Below are 12,641 nucleotides of genomic sequence, written 5' to 3' on the forward strand. Positions count from 1 at the left end.
TCCCGTACTGCACTGGCGGCCCATCCGAGCAGAGGCCGGGCCCGAGGCTCCGCCCCCCGGGGGGGCTCCACGTTTACGTTTCAGTAAACACAACAATTGTCGTTATTATTGCTGCGGGTCGGAGCTTTGTGCATGAATTTCAGGCCGTTGACTAATAATTATTAGACTTCGTATCGATTCAACTTTGTTGTGGTATTTATTTCTGTTTGCGGAAGTTTCATTCTGTTTGTTTTATTGGTTGAATGGTTTTTTTATACAAATTATACATTGATATGGATTTTGTTTATTTAACGATACGTACATTATAAATAATAATATTAGTAAATGTTTCAATCAGTTCAACAAATTTATTCATGTCTAGAGCTTATATGATTACAATTGTTGCTCTTCTTACATGATATGTAGTCACAGTAAAATTAGAAGGGATCTTATGTTAAATATCTATTTTCATCTAAAAAAAGAGTCGGTCTCCAAAAAGTTCTGCTCTCATATTTTAGTACGAACGCATAACAAAAATCCATATTAAATAAACGTCAACATATGAAAAGAATCATGAAACCGTGCAAAGGAAACGTTTACAAGGATACGTATAGCGATCCCTTAATCCAGCGCTAAAGGACTGTCTATTGAAAAAATCTCATAAAGAGAAATTCTTACACACCATTCAGGTATCTTCAAATAAAACGAGCTTAAAAAATATTCTCTGAACGAATCGCTTCAACAATACCCAACTCTAGAAGCCCTCGTGTGTGTTTCCTACCAAAACATTTACCCCTCGGGCGTCGGAGGAAAAGCTATACGTGCGAGGGGGACGGGAGACGGGCGAGACAGAGAGGGAAGGCGTCATTGGCCAATAGAGAAGTGTGCTTAACGGGGCGGGGCGCAGCAAAGCTAAAATGTCAGGGCGGGGCATTAGATCCTATTATTGTCTGGCAAGGCAAATAATATTTTGCACAATGTACACATTGGTACCAGGGGGTGCAGGGTGGTTGCTAATTTATTTTCAACTTCGGTTACGGGTTGTTTTTCAGCTTTGCGAGGCTGTTATTTAAATTGGACGCTCCCAGTTATTTGTATGTAGCCGCTTGTAGGTATTGTACTGTAATGAAGGAATTTTGCGTTTGTTTGCCGCTTTATTTCGACGTCTTTCGCACTCAGCCTTCGCAGCTTTTGTCTTGTTTTGCGGTGCGTACAGCGTGTGCGGAGATGCATTTATTTGCTCGCTGCTGACGACGATTGTGATATTTTTATCCATAGTTTATGATAGGTACCTGGGTACTTAAATCAATACTATCAACATTGTATGATACTTACCCACTGTTATACAGGTGGTTATTCAAAACGAGATACATTAAAAGATAGTCTAAGTCATTAATTTTTATTCTATGTTAGAGAATATCAAAGGTAAAATAGGTAAAAACTGTATAGAGAGATAACAAATTAAAAAAAAAAGTATTAAATAATTAGTATGGAAACGTTGAATAAATATCAGGATGCAATATCCTCAGGTTGCCCGGAAGATATTGCATCTTAGCGATAAGACAGTCTCCTTATGTATATTACCTTTTATTTGATTTTGTTTTATTTGTGTGCAATAAAGTATTTTTATTCTTACCATCTGAACCAGAACTATTAAATGGAATATTTTTTGTCACATTTTCCTTATTGTTCTTACCTTTTAAACATTCCATGGACTATTATGAATGCTTCAAATCCAAAATTATTAAAATCAGCCCAGCCATTTTCAAGTTCTAGTACGATCAATGAACAGCAATTGATAGATAGACTTTATTGCTGGCTTTCTACCCGCCGGTTCGCTGGCGTGGACTACAGTTTTTTTAATTTAGATGAAAATATCTAGTTAACTATTTATTTAAGCAAAATGCCTTAGAAAGCTTTATTTCATATTTAAAGACTTATCCAATTATATGTTATTTATTTATATATTAGCATATTTATTTTTTAACCCTCGGTTAAGCGTAGGAAGGATAGCTACCATACAAATTAAATGTACTGCATTATGCAATTTTGTCATACATTTTTCGTAGGTTTTACCTGAATGACGCAATTAACTAAAATCTAAATTACTACATCAATCTTCGAAATATTTAACTTTTTTTAACACTTAATGTGCATATAAAGGTCTGTAGTGTACGAAATATTTTATTTTTATTTTTTTATATTTATAAAATAATTAAAAAAGAAACTAAATCTCCTTTTAATTGTCAAATTGATATGACACCACATAGCAGGCATCAGCTTCCATGTATAAAAAAATCATAAAAATCGGTTCACCCAGTAAAAACGTAAACGATAACACATACACACATAAAAGCCGATTTTTCAACCTCCTCCTTTTTTAAAGTCAGTTCATTAAAAGCCATTATAAACAAATTAATGGGTTTTTCGCATAACCATGGTATTTTTAAAACGAAAATTCTGCATTTTCTGAGAAAATTTACTATCGTAGGTAATGTATATTTTATACTCTATACGAAAGTAGACATTTTAAAGAAAAAATCCTTTAAAATGTCTGAGATTTTTTGTCGGGCCTGATATCGCGAAAACCCGTTTATGGCCCCTAATACCTCCTCCCTCCCTTACCTTAGATCCTTAGCCTTAGATCGACCATCATTTATTATTCCTCTCATTTTATATCCCATATTCTCTTTTATATCCCCCTTTACAATTAACGTTATCTGCACTGGTCTATAATAACCACGCAAGGTTATATACACCTCTACTCGATGTATCTACATATTTAGAAAAGAAACAATTTGATGTGTGAATAGATCTTATTTATTCCACAAAAACAAAATGCATACAACAAACGCTCCCTAATTACCGTTTAAAAGTTTAACTAATACAAAATGTTAATTAAAGTGTAAAAACCTATTCCAAAATTACCACAAATAGGTTATTCATAAAACATCACAAAAGATAACAAATTTTGACCATAACTACACAACTTATCATAATCAACAGTCAAACAGTATTTAAACGTCGGTTCCTTCGACGCGCCAAGTATTCCTTCCAAAGTTTTCTCGTTGGTCCGTTAAACAACAGCACAATAGACTGCGGGATCAATCTGAAATAGAACATCATTCGCAGAATATATACATCGTACTCAAGTAGCATAAACTGCGCCAGCATTGTAAGCATGTAAATTATACTGGCCATATCACACATAATTGCGACCCCCACCAGAGCTATCACTCGTTTGCCTTTCTCCCTTAGCGAGCGGTTACCCGAGCGAAACACGGATAAAATCACGCTGACAAACAAAATCATATTCACCGTCTCTATGTGATAAACACACAACAAACTGGGCACGGTTTCAGAGAACATGGTCAGTGGCGGATACAATACTGGCACAATTCCATTCGATACCGCTTTAAAGATGGTCGTCACACCGTACGCCAGTATAAGAGATTTAGTTTTTTCGTAGCTGATCGACTGCATGTACACCAAGCGCAGTTTCAAGAACGCGAATAGGGACGCACAGAAAGACCAAGACGCGGCTATCATGAAGAGGTACCCGTTAACGCTGATGAGTATATCGCTGTATATTACGAATTCTTTCAGGAGAATGTGAAATATGCCTGTAGAGTAGAGATGGAGGGTGCCAGCAATGATCTGGTGTAGACCGATGAAGTTGTGTAAGCTCCTCCACTTTGGCAGCAGTGACCACGTGTGCAAAAGCGCTATACAACATGGTGTAGTCAGCAATGGTGCTAATATATGGATATCGACGTCCATCTTGGTCCGAACATTTATGCTGCCACTGGCGGTTTAATGCTTTTAATGCGCAAGCGATAGTACTATCGATTGCTAATTAACTTTTTCCTGTTCGATAGTAAATCTGATGCTGTGAACAGTTGGTTATTTTTAATAATAAATGTATTTTTTATAGTTCCATTCTAATCTCCGCTTTCTCACTTCTAATTGAGACATAATATGGTTGTCAGAGATGGATACTTTTAAGTAGAGTGAGAAGAAAATTGTTTTATATATGCAGGTGCCTTATGGTATTCAATAAATAATATTATATTGACTTTGTCTCTAACTACACTGCATATTCAGCATTCCGGAAAAACAAACGAAATGCGTCTACTTATATTTTTAGGAAATTTTCAGCAGTGAATCACACCGCTGAAAATTACCTAAATGTATCTGCATTACCTAAACATCAATAACCATACTTTTAAACGACCAAAAGAAAAGTATACACCGAAATTGTTTTACATAGAATTTTCGCAAACTCGAACGTTAATCTCAGCTACAACAAGGGTACTCATAATCCGTCAAAGATGGACGAATCCCGGCGCAAACATTTCCACGAGTTAGATAAGCGGCTCGCCAAGATTATCCTGCCTTTGTGGGCTTAGCAACCCAGATACTTTGCTTGAGAAATCTTTGTGCCGGCGTTTACTTTCCATTTTGTGAGACTGACCAAGCACACGAAGCATGTGCACGTGCAGTCAATTTTGAACCCTGAATGGCATTTGGGATCACGGTGGTAAAGGATATGAATGATAGGCAATATTGAGTTCTTTTTATAAATAATAGGGGCCTTATCACATTTTTTGGTCTTTGATGCTTGGTGGTTATTTATATTGGCGATCTGCCCCGGTTTCGCGTTTGGTTCTAAATAGTATAAAACAAAGTCGCTTTCTCTGTCCCTATGTCCCATTGTATGCTTCAATCTTTAAAACAACTTAACGGATTTTGATGGGGTTTTATTAAATAGATAGAGTGATTCGAGAGGAAGGTTTACATGTATAATAACATATATTAAACTACTCTGGATAAACGCGTGCGAAGCCGCGGGCAACAGCTAGTAATACATATAAAGCACTCAGAGATCACATACATTATACATATCTACATCTTAATATATTTAAATCTCGTGTCACAATTTACAATGACTCCTAAACCACTTAATAGATTATAATAAAATTCGCACACCATATGCAGTTCGATCCAACTTGAGAGATAGGATAGTTTATATTTTTTATATTAGGATAAATGATTACCCGGGGGAAGCCGGGGCGTGCAGCTGGTTATATTATATGTACAGAGATTAGCGCGAAACAAATAAACGAACTGATCAGCTTTATAAATTATTATTATGCAGTATGTTCTTACAGCCAGAGAAAAAGGGGGGGTTAAGTACAAAGTGGAAGGTGAAGCAAATATCAATTACCTATTCGCAATAAAACAAATTGTCATAGAATAAAAAATAAACAAGAATAAGCATAATAAAAATATAAATAATAACAATATATTTTGGAAATAACAATACAATCTATATATATAAAATTCTCGTGTCACAGTTTTCGTTGCCATACTCCTCCGAAACGGCTTGACCGATTCCTCTGAAATTTGGTAAGCATATTGGGTAGGTCTGAGAATCGGCCAACATCTATTTTTTATCCCGATATTCCTACGGGATACGGACTTACGCGGGTGAAACCGCGGGGCGCAGCTAGTATAATATAATAATGACATTATAACATGATATCGAATAAAAAAATTTTAAAAAATATTTTAAATGTAACTTATATGTAGACAAAATGTAAACTTACAGACACCTAAAATGTTCAAATCGATTCCGACCAAAAAAATATGTTTATTTAAAATTTTTGTTAAACTAAATATTCCCAGAATATTCAAAACTCCATTATGTTATAATTTATTTACTGCTACCTAGTGGTTTATAATGTAAGCGTTAAGATTATATTAACGCCATCTATTATGACATTAAACAACAATTAATTGAATTCAGCGCCATCTAGGGGACTCTAAGGTAATCACTTCCTACTTTAAAACAGACATTTCATTTAAATATGACAAATGAAATGGTTTCAGTATGGACTAATAGGTAGCGCAAAAGACAATTCATATTTTAATTATATTTTGTATATCTGTACCTGTTGTTTATATCATAGTATTATTTCAAGTGAGATTTAGATATATTTCAGCTGTTGATAGAATTTCTTGACTTTCTTCCAGGAATTTTTTAATTATATGAAACATTTTACATAGCAATAGGTAATTACAAATCTTATCCTTTATTCTATATAATTAGGAGAATTATTATTGAACATATATACCTACATTTCAAATCGTTGAATGGGTAGCTAATAACGAATTTTTAAATACTTACTTACCACCATTTCTATGAGATCATTTACTCAGCAATTACTAACTGAATAATATTACATTTTTAATAATTTCCGTTTTTTTTTTCACAAAAATTTTCATGTTGTCGATTTTATCGTAACTTTTATGCGAATCGCGCCTGTAAAGTAGCAATTTCGTATTGTAAATGGACAAGTGTAAACAGCAGCATTCATTACTTTAAGCCTGAAAGCTCTAACAGGCAGACACAATCATTACCTTCGCAATCTAAGTAGCAGCATAAAAAATATCCGTTTATTGTCTACTTTTTTAACATAACCTAACCTAAACATATTGTCGTCGAGAATCGGTTATATTTTTTTAAAAGCATCAAAAAATCACAGGTGTCCAACCCAAATCACTGAATTGTTATAGAAAAGGTTACACTGCCAAGACCGAATTGAACTCGCCTTTTGATGTGGGGCTCCGTACAAAATTATATAGAATCTATTTTATTTAGCTTGTAACTTTTACCTGCGGCTTCGCACAGATAATTTAATTTTCCCTATATTGTGAACATATGCTATCTTTGGAATGTATATAGAAATCTTCCTCTTGAATAACTCTGTCTTTTAAAAAAACTGCATCAAAATCTGTTGAATGATTTTGAAGATTTAAGCATACATACGTACAGATAGAGAAAGCTACTTTGTTTTACACTAAGTAATTGTAATGATAATTACTTAGTAATTAGTAATTGCCCACCTAGATACTTTTTTATGTGTCAACATTTTATATATTAGCTATGTGTATTTTTATAACGATCTAATTAATAATTGCTGTTTGTCTATGTTAATAATTATATTATGTAAGACCGAATTCTCTCGGTGTTTTTGACATTTTATCTACACTTTACAGAGACAGTAATTTAATTGCGTCTATTTTACTTTCTTTAAATCATCAATATCTTCTTTTTTTAAGTGGCGATTCCCGATCCCACAGAAATCTATAAATATAATAAAGTCCTAAAAATCTGGTCGACTACTATAGATATACAAAAAAAATGTATGTAAAGACCTATAGTCTTTATTAATACACAATCACGCAAATTTTAGAAGACAACTGAAGCACAGATTACCAAAATAGTTACGACTTATTACACAGATGCAACCATAGACAATATAACCCGTTTACATTTCATCCTTCGCATCCCTAAAAAGATTAAATACCTTATTTGACACCAGCTACCGCTACTTATTAAACGGGTTACGTTAAATTAATTTGACAGAGCATAAAAATCAGTTAACCGTATCAATGTCCATATATGTTTTTCCATGTGGTTAATTTATTATTGAGAGTTGCAAGTTGCAACCAAATATTTTTATGGCTTTATTGAAAAGACATTTAGATTTTTATGTTTTAAATTATTTTATCACACTCAAGGAATATAACTTGTTAGTGTGTTTGTTGCTCTTTCACGCAAAAACAACTCAATCGATTGCAATGAAACTTGGTACTTACCAACTACTTAGACAACTGGACAACTGGAATAACATATAGGCACCTTTTTATCCCGATATTCTTAAGGGATACGGACTTACGCGGGTGAAACCGCGAGGCCCGGCTAGTAAATTGAGAAAAATCTGATAATTGCACACCCGTTTGGTCTCGGAACCACCGATTTTTCGCTTTAAGTTCGAAGTCCTAACCACTGCACCGTCAAAGCTTCATGTTAATAGTATTGCAAGTAATTATTTCCTTCACTAACTAATTAATACATTTTTCCCTGTTAAAAGACACCTAATGATAGTTAGTGGTCAACTTTAAAAAGTAATTAAGGAAAATTACCTAGATAAAAATCACACACCGCTTATCTCTAATACTTTAATTGTATACGTTTTTACCTTTATAGGACTATATTTAGAAGTTTAACCATTTGAAAAAGCCTTGTGCTAAAGAGACTTCATATGTTTTAATTGAAATAAAGTTAAAGGTTTAATCATAACTTGACTTAATTTGTTTCTAGAGAAATAGCATTTTATTGAAATGGAAATTGTGTTGTTATATTATAGTAGCGTCAACTTCTCAAATAGCAAGTTGTATTGTAAACACGGTTTCGAGCCGTCATCGGACTCGACTCGACCGGACTCAGTTGAAGCGCGCATGCGCGTCTAGTTTGACGTGCGTTGATTGTCAATCGCTCATTGCTCCGGAGCCCAGTTGATTCTTTGACGTTTCGTAACGTTTATGTGCTAGAATTAAAGTGCATCAAATTTATTAAAATCGCGTTGTATTCGTCTATTTTACATTAAAAATGGAGAGAAATGAACGTAAAACGAATTCGCGCACACATTCAATTACCTTGGATCGTGAATCTAAGTTTTTATTGCGAAAAGTTTTGATGGATTTCGCTATACTTTTTATCGGTAAGTTTTGTTTATACTTATTTAAAACTGTATGTAAACTTTTATAAGACTGATTAGCTAGATAATTTGCAATACTATTCATTAATCTGTGTGTAATGGGCATGATATTTACGTAACGATTTTGATTTTAAATATTTGGGTATTACTGGAAGACGTTGTGTTAAAAGGGCAAATTATATTAATTATAGTTATTAAAAGACTAGTATGAATGGAAACTGGAACGGAAACTTATCGGAGTGCATGATAGTTAATTTTTTGCGATACTTATCTCACATAACGACCTTCGAAAATATGTAGCTTGAATATATTCAAGATAGCCGTTAGTTTCCTATCTATAAATGTATATTGTAGCTTTTTAATTTATACCCATTAAATACCATCAAAAATATAATATGAAATAAGATTACTGAATTAAGTTTGAATAAACTATTAAAAATATGTATCTATATATATATTAGTTTCTATGTGACAAATAAAGTATTTGTGACTGAATAATAATTGTTCTGGTGTTATACCATGCCAATAAAATGACATTTTTTATAGTTATGGTGTTAAAACCTTTTTACTTTTAGTATAAAGTCCACTGCAGAAAGTGAAATTTATTGGAATCGACACTAGGGACACAAATGGGAACTTATCAAGAGCAACCAAAAAGTAAAAGTCCAACTTGGTCTTGTGTTCTTTCCCTTGAGTCTAGGCCCTAAGCCTGGTACTCTGATGACTGCCCTGTAAACTGCATTTATTAGGCTGTAAAATATTGTATAAGTAAATCTTCTGTTTTTTCTAGCGCCAGTCCATGAAAATCTTTCAATTTAAAGATTTAATCATCACCTGACATAATGTATTATATATAATATTATTTATTTCTTAGAGCAGATACACATCGTGATTTTAAAACGAAGTACATACTTAATCAAAGCTGATTTTCGTATTGTCCTTCCTTGTTTGATCCAATTTTTAGTGACATTGTTATTGCCTTCCCTTCGGTATAGTAAGAGACAATGATAAGGAAGACTGAAAAGTATTATAATGAAAGTGTGTTAGTATGTCATCTCATATAATTATCATATAAATGTATGTTTTAAAAGTTATTGTTTTGTTTATTATAACTAAACGGATAAGCAATACACAATAGATTATCCAATATAGTGTTCTGATGAGATTATACAGATACCATTGAAATAGGCCAGTTTCTTCATCCTTTCGAGTCCATTTCTTCTTATCCCTTAAAAGTGGGCAGTGCATTTGTAGAGGCACTACCTCTGTGAATGTTTATGAGTAGTGGTGATTGCTCACTATCAGGCCAACCACCAGCTCAGTTGGACACTATGATATAAAAAAAAAGAATTAAGATACAAGTACAATACAATACAATTTCAGCTCAGCTCATGGCATTATGTAATATTTGTCATGTAATTGAAATGGAGATTTGTATAATTCTATGTGATTTTATATGCATCTGTTTGTAATAAATGGATGATCAACTGATCTATAGATTTTGTATGGAGTTTATAATATCAGGAATCATTGTAATTAACTTTGTCTGACTTTTTATACAAATGCTTCTAACTAAACCCAAATTAAGACAAACACCAGAAACTGTGATTTGTACTTCAACTATATTTTTCTAGAATAATAACATCCTGTGTTTTATCTACAGCTAAATTAAAAATTTTATTTTCAAATAAATATTAATTAACTACTTTTTTTTCGGACTAAATCAGTCACAATAATTTTTCTTTTCTAAACTATTTGTCCAGTCTGTGACTAAACTGTTACTAAACATAAAAAAAAAATTGATAGACATCCATCATACAAGAAGTAATTAAAAGATTTGATTGTATGTTCAGATAAAACGAATTTGTTCGTATAAGTCGACAACCCAGAGTATTCGTTACGTAGCCAGTCAATGGGCCCTTTGTGCGCGGGCGCAGTGTGCAACACGCATCAGCGTTGACTGTGTTAATTTATGTTGAGAGGGTATTAGAATGTTGGCAACACTGACATTTACCCGCTTGCGAATTATAATATTTTCGTAGTTTTATAAGTGTTTGTCGGTTAATGATATTATGTTATATTATTATTTAAGACGATTATAAAGTTTGATACAAAATAATAACAGAAATCAAAATGAAGTAATCCTGTAAAAGTTAATAAGGGTTTATAAAAATATTTGGTTTTGGTTTGGTTTATGAAGGCATAACAATACAAGGCATAAATCCTTTTAGTCAGTAAAATATACCCACGTTTTTAGTAGCAAGATCTTGGGTTATTTTTACATAGATTATGGAAAGCAGCTTTTTCCTGATCACTGATACGTGATCAAACTTGCGCTACTCTTAAATAAAGCGTATAAAATTAAAAAGTTAGTGACGGTCAGGTCTAACATGGTATCAGGTCTCAAATATTGACAACTCTTTTCTGACACAGTTTTTATGAAAACACTCAACAACACAGTTTTTACGGTGAAAACTTAGCACCGTAGACTCATTGTCCTTAAATTAACAATTAATTTCTTTAGAACACGCTACAATGGCGGACCAGATAATTGCTGTACCTTGTTATTTAATCTGTTTCTTTGTTAATTTGCTATACTTATCGTCAAGGAAAAACATAAGAAAATGGATCAATTCAAGGCTGTTGTATGAATTATTTAATAATTAAAAAAAATATGTTGTCTTGTATACTATTTATATAAGTAGGGAATTTTTTATATAATTTAAGTTTAGATTATATTACTAGCTTACCACCCGCGGCTTCGCACGTGTAAATTCGGAGTGGTTTAATAGATGCTATTATACATATAAATGTTCCTCTGACTCACTTTATCTATTAAAAAAAACCCATCAAAATCCGTTTTGTAGTTTTAATGATCTAAGCATACATACATACAGACGCGGGAAGCGACTTTGCTTTATACTAAGTATTTTATACATACTAAAAGAAGCTGACCCGGCATTCGCTATTCAGTCTTGCTTTTATCATTTACGGATATGAAAAATAGATGTTGACCGATTCTCAAACCTACTCGATATGCACACAAAACTTCATGAAAATCGGTTCAGACGTTTCGGAGGAGTATGGTAACTAACATTGTGACACGATAATTTTATATATAGGTATACAAGATAGTAGAAAAAGAAGATTTAAAATATATATATGTATATAATGACATATAAACACCTCGTAACCATAGTTACAAAGAGACATGTAATTTTTTACTACTTAAATGTTGTAATAAATAGTTTGTGGCATAAATATCAGACAAATTAGCCTGAGCTTGAATAATCCTATCCTTTCCTACTTAATCCTACTTCCTTCCTATTATCCTACTTCCTACTAATCCTACTAATATTATAAATGCGAAAATTTGTAAGGATGTGTGTGTGTTCGTTGTTCTTTCACGCATTAACTACTGAACCGATTGCAATGTAATTTGGTATTTAAATAGCTGAACAACTGGAATAACATATAGACAACTTTTTATCTCGATATTCCTACGGAATACGGACTTACGCGGGTGAAACCGCGGGGCGCAGCTAGTTGTTCAAAGTCGTGAATTTCTTTGATTTCATAAAGAAATAAACATTCAAGATATCTATCTTTCACGGAATTAACGAATATTATTAAAAAACAAACGTAAAATGATTATTACTAAACTCTCTCTTATGTGTTATTTCCTAATATGAGCCGTAATTGATTTGTTTAATACGTATTGTATTTATTACTGTGACTAAATTGAAAATTTCTGCAATGAGCATTAATTGAATATTGGCGTAACAAATAAAGTCATTGTTTTAAATTTTTCCAGTTATAAACGAAATAGTTTCGCAGGAATATAATTCATTTCGCATATTGGTCACAGTGGCCGAGTTTGAAAATTAATTCACGTATTGAAAATTTAATTTTAAACTTATCTATAAGCCAAATCACATAGTCTGGGATTATATATATATATCACTCGTATATATAGCATGTATTATATTATATGACCGAAATTTTATGGTTTCCTTTTAGCATCATTACGTAGAATAAAACAAAGTCGCTTTCTCTGTCCCTATGTATGCTTAAATCTTTAAAATTACGCAACGG

At 32.8% G+C, this 12,641-nt stretch overlaps 1 protein-coding gene across 1 annotated transcript in view; it reads left to right on the forward strand.

Annotated features, from left to right (window-relative positions):
* The first annotated feature begins 8,265 nt into the window (after positions 1-8,265).
* Positions 8,266-12,641, forward strand: part of LOC119831668 (putative phosphatidate phosphatase) — an 82,649-nt gene continuing 78,273 nt past the window's right edge. The window contains exon 1 of the mRNA XM_038355113.1: positions 8,266-8,549. Coding sequence (XP_038211041.1) covers positions 8,438-8,549 — 112 coding nt within the window. The 5' untranslated portion in view covers positions 8,266-8,437. The remainder of the gene's footprint in view (positions 8,550-12,641) is intronic.

Source organism: Zerene cesonia, chromosome 14, assembly GCF_012273895.1.
Source record: "Zerene cesonia ecotype Mississippi chromosome 14, Zerene_cesonia_1.1, whole genome shotgun sequence".
In the NCBI taxonomy this organism is placed as follows: domain Eukaryota; kingdom Metazoa; phylum Arthropoda; class Insecta; order Lepidoptera; family Pieridae; genus Zerene; species Zerene cesonia.